This window comes from Manis pentadactyla, chromosome 9, assembly GCF_030020395.1.
Source record: "Manis pentadactyla isolate mManPen7 chromosome 9, mManPen7.hap1, whole genome shotgun sequence".
Lineage (NCBI taxonomy): Eukaryota > Metazoa > Chordata > Mammalia > Pholidota > Manidae > Manis > Manis pentadactyla.
In genome coordinates this window covers 117,502,376-117,524,673 of record NC_080027.1, presented here as the reverse complement: position 1 = coordinate 117,524,673, position 22,298 = coordinate 117,502,376, and the positions used below count along the sequence as shown (strand labels likewise).

At 38.1% G+C, this 22,298-nt stretch overlaps 2 protein-coding genes across 2 annotated transcripts in view; both read left to right on the top strand.

Annotated features, from left to right (window-relative positions):
* Nucleotides 1-22,298, top strand: part of BATF3 (basic leucine zipper ATF-like transcription factor 3) — a 147,383-nt gene that overhangs the window by 49,206 nt on the left and 75,879 nt on the right. The gene's annotated exons all lie outside the window — the stretch shown is intronic.
* The window catches only part of LOC118926030 (kinetochore-associated protein NSL1 homolog), a 30,615-nt gene continuing 12,178 nt past the window's right edge, over nucleotides 3,862-22,298 (top strand). Inside the window, 2 exon segments of the mRNA XM_057508001.1 lie at nucleotides 3,862-3,964; nucleotides 3,967-4,156. Of these exon segments, the coding sequence (XP_057363984.1) occupies nucleotides 3,877-3,964; nucleotides 3,967-4,156 (278 nt within the window). The 5' untranslated portion in view covers nucleotides 3,862-3,876.

Genomic DNA, 22,298 nt, shown 5'->3' with positions numbered 1-22,298 from the left:
CCTGGAGGCAGAGGTGGGGGCGGGGGTCAGGTGATGGCCGTGGGAATGCTAGCAGGTGCTGGATGCCTGCCGGAATCTCTTCAGTGTGTACAGATGTACTGTGCGCTCGCGCTCTGCTGTACCTCACCTCTGCGTCTGATAAATCTCAGATGCTGTGAGCTACAGTCCAGCTGAGAGAAGTAACTCCTCGCCTAACCCCCCTGCGCAGCCCTATTTATACTCTGCTGCCCTTTATGACCTGTCACTGTCACAAGCCCCTTTGTTCCCACCCCTCAGCCAGGCCCTCAGGGCGGGGCCGCCATCCTCCCCCCAAAACATCCCGCTGCCCCACAGAGGACAGGCCCATCCTGCCCTGTCCTGAGGTGGGTACCAAGGTAGAAATGTCTTCAACAGGGAAAATTGGGTGGATGCTTTCTTTTCCAGCCCCAAATGAAAAAGATACAGCAAATGGACAAAGTCTATAGGCATGTAAGATGATGGGTTAGAATGGAACCATCAGATAACCCAGTCTTGATCCTTATCCAGTCCTTTCTAAAAATGTCAGTAAACGATGATATTGACCTTGTTTAATAATACATTAAAAATTGCTTTCCTGAGGTGCTGTGTTATGTTCTTCACATATAATCATGAGAATCCACTATGTTTGGTACTGTAGCTACCATCCCATGTTCTGGTGAAGAAACTGAGGTTGTGTCTGTTGCCTAAATTCACAGTAGTGGTGGTGGTAGTGGAGGCAGTATCTGAATGCAGGTCTAAAGCCTTTGTTCTGAACCGCTGTAGTACTTTGCTTACGGAGAAAGCCCGGGCCATCCAAATGTTTCCAAACTGGACTGATTTAACGACCGTGAAGAATATCAAATCACTGCAATACAGAAGTTGTATAATGCTATGTGCATATATATGTTATGGAGAGAATCCAGGATGACCGCTTCAGACAGTGGCTGGGAGGAACTGGGGATTAAATTCTCCGGGGGTCATCTCAGTTTCTCCTTTCATTAGCCTGTATATGGAAACCTACGTATTCTTTTAAGACCCCTCCACATTCTTCCCTCCTCCCCCACTGAAATGAGGTGGGAGGGAAATAAACCTTAGCTGTAAGCTTCAATTCCACGAGCCTGCCAAATGCCCTCCAGCAGAAGTGGTTTGGAAACCTTGACACCTTTGGGGAGCGGGTACCCTTATACCTCCTGCCTTACTGCTGTCCCATAGAGCTAGTCAGAGAACATGTGATTTCTAATTTGTTACTTGACAGATCTGAGAAAGACTTCTGCTCTCAACTCCCTTACCTTCCAGTTTGATGTTATGCCTGAAATCCCACCATAGAGATTCATTCCTTGACGAGCTATCTTGCTTTGAAAATACATGCACCTGTCCATTGACAAATGGATGGATAAACAAAATGGGGTGTATTCACACAGTACAATGTTACCCAGCCATAAAAAGAAACGAAGTACTGACACATGCTGTAAAATGAATGAACCTTGAAAACATTATGCTGAGTGAAAGAAGCCAGATACAAAAAGCCACATATTGTACGATTCCACTTATATGACATACACAACGGAGGCAAATCCATAGAGACAGATATGAGACTGGTGGTCGCCTAGGACTAGAGGGAGGGCAGAATGGGGGATGACTGCTTAATAGGTACAGAATTTCCTTTTAGGGGTTGAAAAATCCTGGAACTAGTTAGTGGTGATGGTTATCCAGTATTGTGAATATACTGAGGGACACTTGAGTTGTATACTCTGAAATGGTTACAAAGGTAGATTCATGTTAATATGTATTTTATCACACACACCCGCATATACACACTCTGGCTCAGAATGCTTATAGTTAAAAAGCATAGGTTTCTGCTGTAGAAAGGTAAAGCATGCGACCTTCAGGAAGCTTCTAAGCTCTTCACTTCCTCATCTGTAAAATGGGGATTAAAGTTGCTGTGAGGATTAAGTGAGATACTGCATGTAAAGTGTGGAACATATTGTGTCAAGCAATGGTAGCTATTAATACTAGTGCTCATCCTACCAGGCCCTGACAGCCTCGGTGTCAGTTCCTGCCTGAGAGCAGTTTTTGATAAGGCAAATAGGAAGCTTCTGGGCTTAGAGCCGCCAGATGGACGTGCCAGGATGCTCTCTGGGCAAACCCGGTCTCCTCTGAGGGTGTACCTCCAGCACGTCTGTGAGTACTGCTCACAGAGAAACTTATTGAAGGCAAGCAAGAATATGGGATGAAGAAGAGAGGAAAAGCTTGATGTGGGCTTGAATTGCAAGAGTTTATTCAAAGCCCGTGGGGAGCCATTAGGATAGAGATGAAAAAGAGTCAGCGTTTTAGTTCTTGGCAGAAAGTAGAAGTTTCAAATCCAGAACCCCTGTCCTGGACCAAAACCTTTGAAAGCTCTTTCTCTGCATGGTGGCAAAGGCAGACCTCAGGGAAAGGCAAGGGGACAAGGCTGAGGGCAGGAGAGGGGAGGGAGCGCGGGCTCTCCATGCCCTGTGTGACATCACAGCCCAGCAGGAGGCAGCCCAGTGGAAAACCATTGTCAACCTGGCGTCTGACTGGCAGAGGGCCGTCCAGGTTTATTACCTCAGAGCCCCCAGCCTTTCCTTTCCATTGAATGTGAAACGAGGTGAGCTAAACAATTTGATGGTAAATACATATTCATTCTTTTTTTAAAAAATTAATGTATCAAAACACAAACTTGGCTACAGAAAATGAAACTTTTTAATGCACTTGTTAAATAAACATACAGTTCCATTGACATACACAGCACCTTTCTTAGATCAATTTTTCTTGCCAGAGTCACCACCCCCTTCCTTCCTCTCCAATCCTTTGTCGTCCATGGCAGTTTAAATATTTCCTTGAGTTTTGTAAGGGCTGAGTGTGGCACCTATACCCACAACCAGAGGGTAAATGTAAGGATTTATTTCCCCTAAACTCAGAAAAGGAAACATCTCCAGAAAGAAGTGGTGAATGGTACTTCTGCCTGATGACTCTTTACTGATCAGGAACTACCCCTGATGTGCAATTAAAGAAACAAGATTAGGAAGACTGCGTTACCGGGTATAGTTTAAAGGAACCATACGTGAGTTCAAAGGACCACGCACCAGTCCTGTGCATGAATCTTAACATTTAATCAAGCCTGTGTCTCCCTGAAGGGCATTCGTAGCAGACTAGCCAATTTTTATTCCAACCTACATGTTCTAGTGTAGCCTACATAACTTGTTTGAAGAGATTAATTAAAGGCTTTTCATAGTGAGCCAAATGAGAGCTGGCAGCTTCCTTTTCTCTGGAGAAAAAGTAAGTGAACAGTGACTGTAATGGGGTATGTGGTTGGCACTTGACAGTGGGTGGAATCTAGTAACCACAGTGTTGCTCTTGTGATGATATATTAATGATACCATAAAAAAGGGGGGGGGCGAGTGAAGCCTCTTTCACTGATCTGTCCTGCAGGCTGCAAGCTGCGGAAGATGTGTGGACCAGACAGAGGGCTTATCGCTACTCAGGATCAGGGAGAAAAATCTATATAACTGAGGTTAAATAAGGAATCAGGAGCAAGTCACGGAGGGCGTCGTCCTAAGGGAAGAAAAGAAAGATAACATGAAGGGAAAGGACGGGGGCCTCCCCACTCCCACGGGCCGGCCTCGCCCTCACATACGCCGTCAAAGTCCGGAGCGGAGAGGTGGCAGTGACAGTCCACCATCCCTCCGCCCTCCGTCCCCATCGCCTCAACCACTGTAGCCCTCCGGTCTCCGCCGAGTCTCAGCCGGAACCCTGCGGCTGCGCGGGGTGAGTTTCCGGCCGGACGCGAGCTCCTTCCCCCCGTGGGAACCCGCCCTGCCGCTCCCAGAGTTCCCGCCCACAGTTCAAACTGGGAAAATGGCGGCAGCTCCGGAGTTAGTGGCCCTTTCCCCGCCGCGGGCCGTGGGAAGAGTAGCCGCGACAGACGTCCGGGCCTCGTTCTCCGCCACCCCCGAGAGGCCGTCCGGGAGCGCTGCACCTCGAAGCGGGCCGTGACGGACATGCTGGAGCTGTGCGGCGGCTTCGTGCAAAATCTCGGGGACGCGCTGCCAGAGGAGATTCGGGAGCTCGCGCTGCGAGGTTCGCATGGATACGGGCCCAGTCGTCGTCTCTTCTCGCCCGCTTACCGCACACCCAGGTGTCAAGGCTCAGGAGGGCAGGGTTAGCGGTGGCCCAAGCTCCCGTAGAAATAGCCCGAGAACGAAGTGGGTACTAGTGTCAGCTGGGTATTAATTACTTAGACCAGGGTTGTCCGGAAACACAAAAGGCGAGCTCCGTATGTTAACTTGAAATAAAGAAAAAAGTTGGTGAAATTAACTTTAATATTTTATTTAACGCACGATTTCTAAAATATCATTTTAGCTGGTAATAAAAAAATTAATGAGATATTTTACATTCTTTTGTGTTAAGCTTTACAAATCTGATGTGTCAAGCTAACAGCTCATTGTCTTTCGGACTAGTCTTACTTTTAAGACCAAAATAGTCACAAAGTGGCTACTGGCTCCCCTATTGCAGACCTAGACTCTGAGGAATTCTCCATTAGAGGGTAATTCTGGAAGTCTAAGAGTAGTCTTTTGGTTTTTCCTCTTGCCTGTTTTACAACATCTTGTAAAGAGAGATAAAACATTTTTCCTACGTCTAAAGTAGATAAGGAAGCGGTCTTGATTATAATCTTCACTAAGATCACACATTGACCTTTACAATACATTTCTCCTTTTCTGAAATATTTTCCAAACTTTGAAAAAGATTGTTTTCTGGGGAAAGATAACAAATCAAAGGATTGGTGCCTGTCAAGAGTATACAATCTACATGTAGGAAAAGTTTAGAAGCTTATAATGCGGCACAGTTGTGACTGTGAATGATCACAATGCAAAGAATAAAGGTTAAGTGGAAGAAGAATGAGGAAACATTCCCTGGGTTATGATTCTATATCTAGATTTGTATACGTTAGGGGTTTTTTTTGGTTTTTTTGTGTGTGTGTACATTGGTTTTTATTCTTTCCTTGCAAGCAGGGGAAGAACAGACATAACTCAGGAAACTCTTAGTAGTTTTTGGGAGAAGACTGTTTAGTTGTGTAATGATCTTAGAATCTGCCCTTTTTTAGAAGTGTTTAGTTAGAACCTTTAATTACCTTACAGAAAAAGAGGAACTTAACTATTGTACCTTATTTAATGGGTGATAAAGTGAATTAGAAGATAAAGGTTTGAAGACTCAAACTGCCAAGGGAATTCACTTGCTTTGTTGTAAATAAGAAAGCAGATAAAAGGCAGAGGCTTTAATTATACTGATATAGTTCTTTATCCAAAATCATGCAATATAGTAACATATTCTAAAAATAAAGTTGATATGACTGCAATATTACCACAATAAGCGCAGTCATCATTTGTCACCAAAGTTATTCCAATAGTATTTTTTATTATATGTATTTTTATTGAAGTATAGTTGATATTATGTATTGGTTTCAGATGTACAACACTAATTTGACAGTTATATACATTACTAAATGTTCGGTGAGTGCAGTTACTGTCATCATACAAAGATACATTGACTATGTTCCATATGCTGTATTTTTTTTAAAATACAGTCTTATATTAGTTTCAAGGATACCATACAGTGGTTCAACAGTTACCCATATTATTAAGTCCTCACCTCAACTAGTACAGCTAGTATCTGTCAACATAGGAAGATGTTACAGAATCGTTGGCTGTATGCTCCATGTTGTACTATTATCCCCATGACCAACCTACATTATGATAGAGAATTTTTATTCTGCTTTATCCCCCTCACCGCCCTCCTCCCCTACCCATCCCAGCCCCTCCCCCACCCATCCCAGCCCCTCCCCCATAGTAACCACCAGTCCATTCTCAGTGTCTGTGAATCTACTCTTATGGTGTACTTTTGATGTGTGTGACCTAGCATTTTATAATCGGAAGTTTGTACCTCTTTGTCTCCCTCACCCACTTAGCCTGTCCTCCCACCCACCTCTATTATGGCAGCCACCAGTTCTCTGTATCTAGGAGTCTCTTTCTGTTCTGTTTGTTCATTTGTTTCATTTTTTTAGATTCCATATGTCAGTGAAATCACATGCACTTGTCTTCTTACCCATTTCACCTCCACAGTTCCCTGGCTAGGTCTGTCCAGGTCACAAATGGCAACATTTACTATGAACATTTTTACCTTACAAAAAATAGGTGGGTAGAGCAGACACCCATAGATCCATTGCTAAATTTAGCAGGTTTCAAAAATTTGTTGCAATTCCTATTTTAAAGCAGTCCCAGATCTCAGTAATCTCATCTTTACACACTTCAGTGTACCTGTAAAAGAAGCAGTCCTTTACAAAGTAGAAATTAATTTCACTTTTTAAAAGCATGTATATTTTCCAGTATACTCATTCAGCAGCATACGTAGTACTTATTGAGATTCAACTGAGCCCAAATTTGTTAGCTTTTATTGTTTCTTTCATTTAAGAAATAAATTCTTTTTGTTTTTAAGACTTCTAAAATTTTGCATCAGATTTGCTCATAGATAGCATAATGGCTGTCAGAGCTAAAATGTAGGTAGACTCACTGATATAAATGGAATCTTGGAAAGAATGAATATATTAATTGGCTAGTCTACAGTTTGTCTTCATATTCTCTATCACAAATCTGAAATTGTTATTTTGCGAAAATGTTTAAATTCAGTATCTAAAGTTATTTTTAGTGATTTGACTGAATTTATTTCAGACTTTTGAATCAGTTGTGCAAGAGAATGTAAGCATTAATGGGCAAGCGTGTCAGGAAGCTTCAGATACTTTTATGGGTGTGTGTTTTAACTTTTTCCTTCTGTTATTTCTGAGTGTTTTTTGTAATTAATTTTCTTTTGAATGATAGTTTTTAGTCCCCGTTTTCAGTGTCAGTTCTTTCTAAAACATTACTGGGGATAAAAGAAATTAAGGAGACTTGAAGTTATAATCTGAGGCAAACAACAAAGCAGGTACTTTGACCCTTTATATATGCTGTCTAACATTCTCAAGAAGACTTTTATCTGCTTAATCTTCAGAAGTATGCTTGTCAGTAGTTTTTGGAAAATACTGTAGAACTATCCCTAGATGAAGAAACAGGACCAGAGAATTCCTATCATTAACACTTCATAAATCAAGTAATATTTTTACAGATGATCCCCAGAGTAGATAGGGAGGTGCCCTTGGAAGTACAAAGTTAAGCTGATGAGGTCAATATTTGGAGAAACCTTTACAAAGGCAGAATATTTTCCTGATTCAAAGCCGACTTGATTGTAACCTAACTAATGGTGTTGACATATTTAGAGAAGTCAAAGTTTTAATAGAAAGAAAATGGTCAGTGTGGGAAGGAAAAACCTGTAATAGAAAAAGAATGATCAGTGTGGGAAGAGAGGCAGAATTCTCCAGCCATGTCCAGGAGAAGGGAAATTCTGTTAAGAGGGCCAGGATGTCTTGTCTGTCCCCATGGAGAAATTACAGAGATCTGAAGAGCATTGCTTGATTTTAGTGCTAGCTATTTACATGATCCATTTATACCCTTTAGCTGATTTCAGACCCATCAAGTAACCCTCTGTGGTTATAATTTTTCCTCTCAACATTAATATAATACTTTGCCTAGAAGACTTCACTGTTTAATCCTTGGGATTATTATAGTTATCTCTTCAATGTCACCAAAATTCACTTTCTGGCTTACATATTAAAACAATAAAAACACTAATTTCCCAAACACTAACAGACTGTCAATTAGTCAGGGAGAGGGAACACCTAGGGATATTTTCAAACTATTCAGCCTTTACAGCGTCTTTAGCTGACTCTGTTCTGTGAAGTCACTTTGGAATTGCTTTATTATTTGTCCCAGACTCTTTAGCAGTATAATTCAACAACTTGTAGATTAAGATACATATTTTCCTACAGGTTGGTAGCCTGGGTAGAGTGTGGTTATTCTTTATCCCTTTGTCCCCCTGTAACTATGAGGGGAAATAGTTGAGAATGTTAAACTTTTACCTTCTATTATGGGTTCTTAATAAATTCCAGGCACTATGCCCAATGCTGGGAAATAGATGAAAAAAAATGTGGTCCTTAACCATTTAGGAATTCATCGTTAATGAAAGGAAATGGACAAGGAATCTCACTACTCTTGGGAAGTGGGAAAAGACCTAACAGGGCACGTTGTTGTTTAAATTAAATGCACATAATAAATGAGAGTGTGCTGGCAGAAAGGAAGTAGGAGGGACAAAAGAAGCAAAGAAAACAGCATGTGCAAAGGTACGGGGAGAGATATATTTGAAAAATGTCAGAAATGAATTAGGAAAACTAAAGGCAGATGTGGCCAGAAAGATTAAGATAGGGCCAAGTCATATAGAGCCCTGTAGAATATGCTAAGGAATATATCCTGTAGGCACTAGGGAACTGGTGAAGGTTTTAAAAATTAGAATTTAACATGAAAAAGTTTCTATTTTAGAAAGGTAACTGCTGGTTGTGTAAGAGATGGATTGGAGAAAGTAGAAATTCAAGGCAGGCAGACCTCATGGAAGTTATTGCAATAGTACAGCAAAAGATGGTGAAGACCTGCCCTAAGACAATGGTAAAAGAGAGAAAAAGACAGGTGCAAGAGATGTTCAGTAGACAGAATTAATAGGATTGTATTGTTAGGAGCAATAAGTAAGCTTAACAAGGGCAGGAGTTTTGTCAGTTTTGGTCACAGATACTAAAAAACCATTGTCCTACATTTTGTACATAGAAGATTTAGCTAGGAGCCTTGTCTTTTCTGAAATTTTGTGAAATAGTACAGAATTCCTTGCAGGTTAGTGATTGAACTTTTTAAATGGATAAATTAAAATTTAGTCTCTCACAGTACTCTCAAGAGAAGTAATTTAGTTGGACTTAATGGTTGTTACATGAATGAAAGGCTGTACCTGATATACCTCCTTAATCTTTACCTGATTCACATGATCTATGTATATATGCTGATATATATCAACAATGTCTTAAAATGTTTCCAGAAATACATATCATGTTTAAGACTTCTCCCTAATGAAGCTTCTACTCAATAAAATAAATAGGTCCATTTCTAGCATAGACTTTGACATAGCAGAACACATATAATGTAAGAGCAGGCAGGCTGAGGACCTAGCTCTTTAGTATTTTAATTATTTAGTTAAGTATTTTAACTACTTAACATTTATCACTCTTTAAAATGATTTCAAAATTAACTTGATTATATCAACTGCATTCATTTCATCTGGGGTGCTTAATTTCTGGGCCTGATTGTGGAGACCTCTACTGAATCAAAATTTCTGCCCTCTGACAAGTTCCCCAGGTTATTATTCATTCTGCTAAAATTTCATGATTATTAGTTTAAGACATAGAAAAGCAATTGATAAGTAGTTTTAGCTGAATCAAAGAAACTCTAAAGTCACTGCATCTTTTACTCTTTCCTCCCATTTATCCTGTTGCTCCAGTTTCAGGTCCAGCAACTTTACTTACTGCTACTGTCTCAGCTTTGGCTCAGCACATAGTAAAGTCAAAACTCGGTAGGATCCCTGATACTAAATGCCCTTTACAGTCTGTTTCATAAACACTTTATCATCCTTTCCTCCTACTTCATCCTGCAACCATTGAGAACTTTTTCTGTTTCCCAAAGACTCTATGATCTTATAAATGTGATCTTCTTTTTCTGCCTAAAATGCTTCTCCCCTTATTTTTTCCCCTACCTTTTTTTTAAAGTAATTTACCTTTGATATACAATCTTATACTGGTTTCAAGTACACAACACAGTGGTTCAACAGGTCCCCATATTATTAAGTCCACATTCCCACTAGTGTGGTTACTATCTGTCAGCATAGGAAGATGTTACAGAATCATTCTCTATATTCAGCATGCTGTATTACTATCCCCATGGCCAACTTATATTATGATTGAGAATTTTGGTGCCCCTTTATCGTCCTTACCCTTCCCACCCACCTACCCCAACCCCTCCCTCATGGGAATCGCCAGTCACTTCTCAGTGTCTATGAGTCTACTGCTATTTTTCTTTTAGAATGGAAAATGTTTTTTTTTATTAAGGTGTCATTTATATACAATCACATGAGCAACATTGTGGTTACTAGATTCCCCCTATTATCAAATCCCCACCACATACCCCATTACAGTCTCTGTCATCAGCATAGTAAGATGCTATAGAGTCTTCTCTGTGCTGTACTGTCTTCCCGGTGCCCCCCCTCCCCATATAATGTGTGCTAATCATGATGCCCCTTAATTCCCTTATCCCTCCCTTTCCACCCAGCCTCCCCTTTCCCTTTGGTAACTGTTAGTCCATTCTTGGGTTCTGTGTGTCTGCTGCTGTTTTGTTCCTTCAGTTTTTTCTTTGTTCTTACACTCCACAGATGAGTTGAAATCATTTGGTACTTGTCTTTTTCTGCCTGGCTTATTTCACTGAACATAGTAATATCCTCCAGCTCCATCCATGTTGGAAATCGTAGGATTTGTTTTCTTCTTATGGCTGAATAATATTCCATTGTGTATATGTACCACATCTTTATCCATTCATCTCTGATGGACACTTAGGTTGCTTCCATATCTTGGCTGTTGTAAATAGTGCTGCAATAAACATAGGGGTGCATAAGTCTTTTTGAATCTGCGATCCTATATTCTTAGGGTAAATTCCTAGGAGTGGAATTCCTGGGTCAAATGGTATTTCTATTTTTAGTTTTTTGAGGAACCTCCATACTGCTTTCCACAATGGCTGAACTAGTTTACATTCCCATCAGCAGTGTAGGAGGGTCCCCCCTTTCTCCGCATCCTCACCAATATTTGTTGTTAGTAGTCTTTTCTATGTTGGCCACCCTAACTGGTGTGAGGTAATATCTCATTATGGTTTTAATTTGCATTTCCCTGATAATTAGCAATATGAAACATTTTTTCATGTACCTCTTGGTCATCTGAATTTCTTTATTGAAGTGTCTGTTCATATCCTCCACCCATTTTTTAATAGGGTTATTTGCTTTTTGGGTGTTAAGGCGTGTGAGTTCTTTATATATTTTGGATGTTAACCCCTTGTCAGATATGTCATTTACAGATATATTCTCCCCTACTGTAGGATGCCTTTTTGTTCTCCTGATAGTTGATAGTGTCCTTTGCTGTACAGAAGCTTTTTAGCATGATGTAGTCCCATTTGTTCATTTTTTATTTTTTCCCTTGCCCGAGGAGATGTGTTCAGGAAAAAGTTGCTCGTGCTTATATTTAAGAGATTTTTGCCTATGTTTTCTTCTAAGAGTTTTATAGTTTCATGACTTACATTCAGGTCTTTGATCCATTTTGAGTTTACTTTTGTGTATGGGGTTAGACAATAATGCAGTTTCATTCTCGAAAGATAGCTTTTAAAAAAACCTTTTGGCTCCTGCGAGTTTTGGGCAAGAGTAAGGAGGATCATTTTCCTGTTTCCTTTTTTGCCTGAATTCTGGATCCTGTTCCTGTAGTTCTGCTGCTTACTATAGTCCTGGTGCTTACAGTGTATTACAGGGTATGTAGGCTTTAGAGTACTGACATGATAGTGGCCTAGCCACTTTCTAAATCAAGAGTTTCTATGGGAATATGAGTTCTGAGTTCCAAACACTTGTCTTAAAATGAACTTCTGAAAAACATTCCATTCATAATTTGAAGACTGTACTTTAAACAGAAAATTCAGTCTTTTAATTTGCTTTCCTACAGATTTTTATGGTGCTATTTCTTAGTGTACGCAGTAGGTGGCAGTACTATAAAAGCTATAATCGGAGTTTGATCTTTTCTCCTTTCATTTCCCTTCATATTTTAGTATCTGTGTGTGTATGTTGTTTTCAAAAAAGTAGTACTACTGACTAATAGTGTATTTGCTTACATTGACTCAAGGAAATGTTTCTATGAGGCATTAAGTGGTTAAATGTCTTTTAATTTTTATTTTGTTTAGAAGTGGTACCATCCTGTTGTACGTCCACTAGACCTAAAATATGACCCTGATCCAGGTGAGTCAGTATTCATTTGTGGTAAAAATGAAGCATCAGCTTGTAATTTTTATGAGTTTTTTATATTCTTTTAAAGGTGTCACACTGAGGTTCTTCCCTTTGATGCTCTAACTCACTACCAGACATCTGTATTTAGCTCTTCACTTAGGATTATGAGAATTAGCTGTAAACCTACTGACCCAGACCTAAATCTACTACTACAGTAGTGGGACCCAGGAATCTGCACTTCTATAAAGCTGTCTCCTGACCTAGACTGTTGTAATACTTTCCCAATATCTCACTCCTGTTTTTAGCACTCCCATCTCTAACTGTTATTATACTATCCATTCTTTGCAGTATAGCCAACATTCTACTATTAATGCACTTACGGTGTCACTCCTAGTGCAATAACCTTTATTGTTTCTCATGCTTTACAAAATCTAATAAAAATACAATGTTGAACTTAAGAGATATGCATGCTTGTTATGCCTTTTTTTTATTAAGATATCACTGATATACACTCTTATGAAGGTTTCACATGAAAAACATTGTGGTTACTACATTCCCCATATTATCAAGTCCTCCTGAATACCCCATTGCAGTCCCTGTCCATCAGTGTAGGAAGATACCACAGAAAAACTACTTGTCTTCTCTGTGCTACACCGTCTTCCCCATGACCCCCCCCATACCATGTGTACCAACATGATACCCCTCAATCCCCTTCTCCCTCCCCACCCACCCTCCCCCACCCAATTCCCAAGTCAAATGGTATTTCAATTTTTAGTTTTTTGAGGAACCTTCATATTGCTTTCCACAATGGTTGAACTAATTTACATTCCCACCAGCAGTGTAGGAGGGTTCCCCTTTCTCTGCATCCTTGCCTGCGTTTGTTGTCCCTAGTCTTTTCAGTGTTGGCCATCCTAACTGGTATGAGGTGATATCTCATTGTGGTTTTAATTTGCATTTCTCTGATAATTAGTGATGTGGAGCATCTTTTCATGTGCCTGTTGGCCATATGAATTTCTTCTTTGGCGAAGTGTCTGTTCATATCCTCTGCCCATTTTTTAATAGGGTTATTTGCTTTTTGGGTGTTGAGGCGTGTGAGTTCTTTATATATTTTGGACATTTAACCCCTTGTCGAATATGTCATTTACAAATATATTCTCCCATACTGTCTGATGCTTTTTTATTCTACTGATGGTGTCCTTTGCTGTACAGAAGCTTTTTAGTTTGATGTAGTCCCATTTGTTCATTTTTGCTTTGTTTCCCTTGCCTGAGGAGATGTGTTCATGAAAAAGTTGCTCAGGTTTATACTCAAGAGATTTTTGCCTCTGTTTTCTTCTAAGAGTTTTATGGTTTCATGGCTTACATTCAGGTCTTTGATCCATTTTGAGTTTACTTTTGTGTATTGAGTTAAGACAGTAATCCAGTTTCATTCTCTTACATGTAGCTGTCCAGTTTTGCCAACACCAGTTGTTGAAGAGGCTGTCATTTCCCCATTGTATGTCCATGGTTTTTTAATCATATATTAATTGACCTTATATGATTGGGTTTATATTTGGACTTTCTATTCTGGTCCTCTGGTCAATGGGTCTGTTCTTGTGCCAGTATCAAATTGTCTTGATTACTGTGGCTTTGTAATAGAGCCTGCTTTATTCTTCCTTCTCAGGATTGCTTTGTTTATTCAGGTCTTTTGTGGTACCATATGAATTTTAGAACGATTTGTTCCAGTTCATTAAAGAATGCTGTTGGTATTTTGATAGGGATTGCCTTGAATCTGTATTTTGCTGTAGGCAGGATGGCCATTTTGACAGTATTAATTCTTCCTCTGCATGAGCATGGGATATATTTCTATTTATTGGTATCTTCTTTAATTTCTCTCAAGAGTGTATTTATAGTTTTCAAGGGTATATATCTTTCACTTCCTTGGTTAAGTTTATTCCTAGGTATTTTATTCTTTTTGATGCAATTGTGAATGGAATTGTTTTCCTGATGTCTCTTTCTCCTAGTTCATTGTTAGTGTGTAGGAATGCAACAGATTTCTGTTACTGATTTTGTATCCTGCAACTTTGCTGAATTCAGATATTAGTTCTAGTAGTTTTGGAATGGATTCTTTAGGGTTCTTCATGTATAATATCATGTCATCTGCAAAAGGGGACAGTTTACCTGATTTCTTACCCATCTGGATGCCTTTTATTTCTTTGTGTTGTCTGATTGCCATGGCGAGGACCTCCAGTACTATGCTGAAGAGAAGTGGAGAGAGTGGGCATCCTTGTCTTGTTCCCAATCTTAAAGAAAAGCTTTCAGCTTCTCTGTTATGTATGATGTTGGCTGTGGGTTTGTCATATATGGCCTTTATTATGTTGAGGTACTTGCCCTCTGTACCCATTTTGTTGAAAGTTTTTATCATGAATGGATGTTGAATTTTGTCAAATGCTTTTTCAGCATCTATGGAGATGACCATATGGTTTTTGTCCTTTTTGTTGATGTGCTATGTGATGTTGATGGCTATTTTAATATTGTACCATCCTTGCATCCCTGGAATAAATCCTTGATGGATGATCTTTTTGATGTATTTTTAAATTTGATTTGCTAGTATTTTGGTGATTATTTTTGCATCTATGTTCATCAGGGATATTGGTCTGTAATTTTCTTTTTTTTATGGTGTCTTTGATTTTGGTATTAGAGTGATGCTGGCCTCATAGAATGAGTTTGGAAGTATTCCCTCCTCTTCTACTTTTTGGAAAACTTTAAGGAGGATGTATATTAGGTCTTCACTAAATGGTTGATAAAATTCAGCGATGAAACCATCTGGTCCAGGCGTTTTATTCTTAGGTAGTTTTTTTATTACCAATTCAATTTCATTGCCGATTATGCCTTTAAACTCAATTCTATTTCACTTGGTTACAGCCTCAAAACACAGAGAAATAAAACTGATACAAGCTTATGTAAATCCAACAACAAAACTGGCATTACTACAAATGGGGATGACATATATTTTTAAATGGTTCTATTCCCACATTTAAAAACTGTAGTGCTTTTCCTCAGAGACCTTTTTCACTTTGCATTTGGCACCCAAAATTACCATTTCTGAACTATCAGAAAAACAGTTAAAACCTTTATTTATTATGGTGCATTTATGCATACAGCTTTGAGTAGCTTTGTTGAATTCTGAACTATTTTCTAACGTGTCTCCTTACCCTCCTCACATCTCCCACACTAATGGGTTAAACCTTGAGAGGGATAAGTATAAGCATAAAGATACTCTGAATTTGTTTAAATATCATCATCCACTCTGTTTGACAATAAAAAATGACCTGGGACTGAATGCTTAATTGTCATTGTTCACTAAAAGGGATAGTTGCCAAAATGCAGTGGTTGACATATTCTTGTTTTGGTTTTAAACTATGTAAAAATAATAATTGAAACTTGTGGTATAGTACCTCTAAGTGTTTATTTTTTAGGTATAGTTAATTCTCTAAAGAAACTTGTTAAACTTTTTATCTTAGGAGGGAAAACACATTTACTTAAATGATTATGTGATTCTGACTTGAGGTGTAAGCAAAGGAATAATTAGAATCTATTTTTAGATAAATTTTGAGATTTTGTTACTAACACATTTTCGTAATGTTTATAATCTTAGAATAGCATCAGCTCTTTAAGCACAGCAAGAGTGGCCTACAGTTTTATTCTATATCCTTGGCCAACTCACTTGATTTCTTCAAGTGTCAGTTGCTTTATGGCAGATTCTAGATTTGGAGGCTGATGCTTCTTCCTGTCCATCACTCATAAAGTTCCCTTGTGCTCCTAGATCATAGGATTTTTGTCCCTCACTCTGTTAATATGGTAAATTAATATTGACAGTTTTTTTCTGATGGTTATGTTTGCATTCACACAGAAGATCCCACTTATTCATTAATTTACAGTTTTTTCATATACTTTTCAATTAAATTTACCTGTAGTTTGTACCTTTAGTTTATTTAGTATATTTACTTTTAGCATATGTGCATCTATAGTAAAAAAAAAAAAAAAAGAATATGTGGTGTTTTCTAATATTCTGTCCCTTTCCAATTTTGTCATCAAGGTTATGCTGCCCTCATAAAACAGTTCATAAGCAAAAAAGAGGTTATTTCTTCTTTGAAGAGTTAATAAGATTCATCTATAAAACTGTCTAAGCCTAGTATAATGGGGGGTGATACTTGATTTAACTGATTATGTATTCCTAATAGTTATTAATTTCTTAGGGTTTTTAATTTTTCTCATGAATCAGTTTGATAATATTTTGGACAATAGTTGTTTCATCCATGTGTTCAATATATTGGTATGAAATTGTTTATAGTAGTTACTTATAATTTGAAAAATCTCTACTCATGATTATTTTCTTTCTTACTATTGTTTGTTTAAGCTTTCCCTGCTTTCTTGATGTCTTGCTCTATGTGTCTTTGTTTTTGTTGGTCTTTTCAGAGTCAGCTTTTAGTTTTGCTTAGTTTCTCTCTTGTTTAGCTTCCTGGTTCCTTGAATTTTGATCTTTAGTATGGCCTTCCTGCCATCTCTGTTATATTTAGCTTCTTGAGTTGAACACTTAATTAAAGTCTTATTTTTTAATAAATTCATTTAAGGCTACAAATTAATCTCTTAAGTCCTGCTTTAGCTATGTCCCCAAGTCTTGACATGTAGAACTTATATAGTTACGTTCTGAATATGTTTTGGTTTACAAATACAGTTTTCTTTGGCTAATTTCCTTCTTTTTATGCCTTCTATCATGATGATTGTATTTTCTTTATAGTCTCTTATTTTTTTGTTTTCTGATTTGGAAGTTGTATGCTATGTTTCTTTCCCTTTAGTGTTTATCTATAAAATTTTAGCATACTATAGTTCTAAAGTTATCTAACATAGTCTAGAATTATTCAGCATTCCATGTCCCCTCTTGAGCAAGACAAAGACCTATACCTTACCCACTGATTAAGAACACCTTTATCCTAATGTTCCTTCTTGTTTGTGTCTACAACTTCAGTTCTTCTCTTGTTAAAAAATACCCTTTAATAGTTACTGCTTTTTTTTCACTCAATGGTGGATTAAATTTATCAACAAAATTTTCCAAATTCTGTGATTACTGATGTTTCTTAAATCTAATGCCTTCCTTCTAGATTCATTCTTGCTGCTCTCCTTCTTTCTTTAGGTACTTTGAGTAAAGACTATGGGTGGTAGGCTCTTTTAGTTTTTATTTCATCCTTGCTCTTGGATTATGTTTTATTTACTTTCATTTACCATATGGAATATATTACAGCATTATATTTGACACTCATTTTTTTCTAAAGGCTTTATTGAAATGTAGTTCAGATACCGTACCAATTTATCCATTTAAAGTGTACAACTCCATGGCTTTTAGGGTATATTCACAGAGTTATAACACCACCACCATAATTAATTTTTAAACACTGTCATCACTCCAGAAAGAAACTTCATACCCGTAAGCTATTCTCCATTAATCTTTCATCCCCCTCCCCTGGGCCTAGGCAACTACTAATCTACTTTCTGCCTCTGTAGATTTGACCATTCTGGATATTTCATGTAAGTGGAATTATGCAATATGTCATCCTTAAAGACTGGCTTCTTTCAGCTGGCTTTATGTTTTTAAGGTCTATCATGTAGCAGGTATCAATGCTTCATTCATTCTTAGTGCCATATAATACTCTGTTTTATGTATGTATATTGCATTTTATTTGCCCATTCATCAATAAACAGACATTTTTGAGTTTCCATTTTTGACTAGTATGAATAGTGCTGCTGTGAACATTTGTGTGCAAGTTATGTTTTCAATTCTCTTGAGTATGTGTACCCAGGAATGGGATCTCTGGGTCATCTAGTATCTCTGTGTTTAGCTTTTTGAGGACCTGCTTAATTGTTTTCCAAAGTGGCTGCACCATTTCACATTCCCACCAGCAGTGTATAAAGGTTCCAATTTTTCCACATTTTCTCCAACTCTTGTTACTGTCCATCTTTTTTATTACAGTTGTCCTAGTGGGTGTGAAGTGATATCTCACTGTGATTTTGATTTGCATTAGTCATTACAGACTAGTAATGAGTATATTTTCATGTGCATGATTATTGATTGGCCATTTATATATATCTTCTTTGGAGAAGTCTATTCAAATCAATTTTTTTTAAATTGAAGTATCATTGATATACGCCCTTACACTGGTTTCAAGTATACAACACAGTGGTTCAGCAGTTACCCATATTATTAAATCCTTATCTCCAGTACTGCAGTTACTATCTGTCTACATAAGATATTACAAAAATCATTGGCTATATCCTTCATGTTGTGCTTCCATCCCCATGACCAAGTTACATTATGATTGAAAATTTTTGTGCCCTTTTATCCCCCTCCCTGTTCCCATCCACCCACCCCAACCCCTCCCCGTGGTTACAGCAGTCACTTCTTAGTGTCTGTGAGCCCTTGACCATTTTTTAACTGGGTTATTTGTCTATTTATTGTTGAATTATAATGGTTTGTTATATATTCTAGAAACTAGTTCATTATAAGATATGATTTGCAAATATTTTCCCCCATTCTTTGGGTTGTCTTTTCCCTTTTCTGATGCTGGTCTTTGAGGAACAAGTTTAAAATTTTAAGTTCTGCTTATTTTTTTTCCTTTGGCTGCTTGTGCTTTTGGTGTCATATCTCAGAAACCATTGCCTAATATAAGGTGATGAAGATATACTTACACATTCTTCTAAGCATTTCATAGTTTTAGCTCTTAATATAGGTCTTTGATGCATTTTGAGTTAATTTTTGTGTATGGGCTGAGGCAGGAGTCCAGTTTTTTCTTTTGTATGTGTATGTCCAATTGTTTCAGCACCATTTGTTGAAAAAGCTATTCTTCACCTCATTGAATAGTGTTGGCACCTTGTTGGAAATGAATTAACTGTAATGTGCAGGTTTATTTCTGGACTTTAAATTCCATTTCATGGATCTGTGTATCTGTACTTAGGTCAGTACCACACTGTCTTGACAATTATTGTTTTTCAGTAAGTTTGGGAATCAGGATGTCTGGGTCCTCTCCCTTTGTTCTTTTCTAAAATTGTCTGGCTTTCCTGGGTCCCTTAAATTTTGAAATGAATTTTAGAATCAGCTTGTCAATTTCTGCAAAGAAACCAGCTGGGATTTTGATAGGTGTTGTGTTGAAGTTGTAGATTATCTGGAAATATTGCCCTCTTAATATTAAGATATTAATAATGTTAACTTTCTAATCTGTGAACAAAAAATGTCTTTCCATGTATTTAGATCTTTAATTTCTTTCAACAAAGTTTTCTACTTTTTAGCACTTATTTTGTTACATTTATCCCCAAGTATTTTATTCTTTTGATGCTAGTATAAATGGAATTAATTTTGTTAAAATTTCAGTTCATTGCTGTGGTATAGAAATAGAATTTACTTTTATATATTGACCTTGTATCTTAACCTTGCTGAACTCATTTATTCTAGTTGCAAATAGACAGTCTTTCTTCTTCCTTTCCAATCTGGATAATTGACATTCATTGTTGATGGTAAGTCTACTGAGAGCCTATTTGCCATTCTTTTATAGATAACAAATTTTTTCCTCTCCTGACTTCTCAGATTTTCTCTGTATTCTTAATGTTCTGCAGTTTTACCACAATATGTCTAGATAATTATTTTTTTAGCATGGTGGTATGTATTTTTTATTACTATTTTTTAAAATTGAAAATAACTATTTTTTCTTGATTTTATAAAAATACATTCACATTCCAATAATGTTAAAAGCATAAGAATATAAATCACATGATAGCATGTACCCAAGAGGTAATCACTATTAATAACCAGCTTATAACCAGTGATCAGTACTTCGTTATATTGCTTGACACCTAAACCTTCAGTCACCTGCAGATCTTGTTGCCTTTACCTTGAGAGCATATTCCCAGTGCAGCCACTTCCCACCAAATCCACCTTTCCCGTTCTTACCCATATCACCATATCCTCTCGGCAGGGCTACTATAAGATTCTCCTCACTAGTCACCTTTCTTCCAGTTTTCCGTGTAACATCCAGAGGATCCCTTTTAAAGCATAATAAGATTATGTCACCCCTTGCTTAGAACTTTCAAGTGGCTCCCCATCATGCTCCCCTTGGTCTGCCAGGTGCTCTCTGACCTGGTCCCTGGCTGCTTCTCTGATGTGTCTGTGACCTTGGTCTCGTCCCACTCTCATCTGAGCTTACTGTGCTCCAGCCACATCAACATTTCTTGCTGTTTCCCCCAGGATGTGCCGGGTACACACTGGTCCTGTGGCTTTCACACTTGCTGCTCCCCGATCCCTTACTGAACTAACTGCCTGCAGTTTCCCTCTCTTCATTCAGTTCTCTGTTCCAAGTGTCACCCCACCCAAAGGTCTTCCCTGACAACGTAGGTCAAATCCCCTCGGGGCCCCTGTGGTCAGACTCTATCTCCTTAACCTGCTTTTTTCCTCCTACCACTTACTGACATTACGTAATTTTTGTTTATTTTGTTGTATCCATCCCTCCCCTCTCTGTGTAAAAACTCCCTGTGAACAAGGACTTGTCTACTTATGTATTTCCTAGCTCTCAGGTCGCTATCTGATGTATTACACTCAAGAAATATTTATGAAATAAATACATAGATTTACATAAATGGGATCATATTATTCATGTCCTTTTTTTTTCTTTTTTAGTAAGGATAGCTTTCTATTTCTTTACTTTTTCTTTGAGCTTCCTCCCTTCTTTCCCATCTGCTACCCCCTCACGATGGGAAAGGAACTGGTTGTGAATCCATTTATCCATTTTTCTCTGTTCCTTTTATCATACACGAATATATATGCCCTGGACATTTTGGGCATGTAATTTATTTTACAGGAAATTAATTAATGTGTTCAAGTTACCTGAAACTTACCTTTCTAAGAACATGATGGAAATCCTCCAATTCAACTGCTGTAGATCAAACATTATTTTACATTATGTTTTTACCTTAAATTGTGTCACGTTTTTAAATTAGTTTTTATGCTCTTAATAAGTGTAAGCTTAATATAAAATTTTAAGTAACTGATGGTGTATCTAGTATAGAAAATGGAAGTCCGCCATAAGCTCTCCTCCCCGGTCTGCCTGATGCGCACACCCTCAGATGGACGGCCACCGTAACAGCCTGACTTCGGACTTCAGGTTTTCCTCAGCGCACAGCTACATGCACAGACAGGCAAAGGGGGTTTTATGTGTTTATTTTTTTATGTAAGTGTAACACGTTTTATTTTGTGACTTTTTTCACTGAACAGTGAACATAGAGTTCAGCTTGTGCTTTTGTGTAGGTACTTTCTTCATGCTTTTGTTTATATACAATTTTATTTAAAAAGATTATATGCACATTTTTGTGTTTGAGGGCTGATTTTTTTATTTGTTTTGCTTGTTTCCTCTTCCCATCTTTCACTCACATCTCCACATATGCTTTCAATCTGAGGGCTCCCATCTTCTAAAGAAATCTTTCATTCTTCAACTTTGCTTCTTAATCATTTCTTCTATTTTTGAAATTATTGTTGCAGTTATCTCATAATTTATTTTTCTTTTGTAATGTCTATTATGATTTCCTTTAGCTAGTAGAGGATCCTGAACATTTTTAAATCACTTACAGATTGCTCTGTTTTTATTCCATCTTCATTAAATTCCTCTCCTTGACAAAAGTCAATATATTGACTTTTATGGTTGTAATTTCTTCATGTATTTTAGAATTTTTGATTTGCAAGTACTCCTTGACTAAGATTTTTGCTATGCTTCTCTCTGCTTTCCCCCCCTTCCTGTCTGGTAGTTGTCTGCCCTCTGGGCCCTGAACAATCCAGGGCGAGAACCTTACCTTATGCTGGCAGCGTGTGGTCCTGTTCCACTGTAATGGCGACGATAGTAGATCTAGTCACTAAGTCAGCAGGCACCTCAGTCCAGGCCCAGGCTTTGAGGCATTATTATCTGCCTCCTGTCACTTCTAGTGTAGCTGTAAATATGCTTCAGCTCCTTTTTTCAGCCTCCTTTTCAGGGAAGGAGAACTCCATCTGAGCCCTCAGTTTTATATGGTGAAGCGACTCTCCCCATTTTCTGCTTCTCTGGAGCACTTTGAGCCCAGTGTACTTATTTTGTGGGAAGCAAATTCCTGGTTACCTACTGCCTACCTGCTACCTGCCTACCAGTGGGTCTGCAGTGTTAGCCTGATTTACAGCTTTTTCTCTTCTTTGTTCTGGTTCATAGAAAGTTTACATATGCCTTGGGATACATCTTTTAATTTTCTAT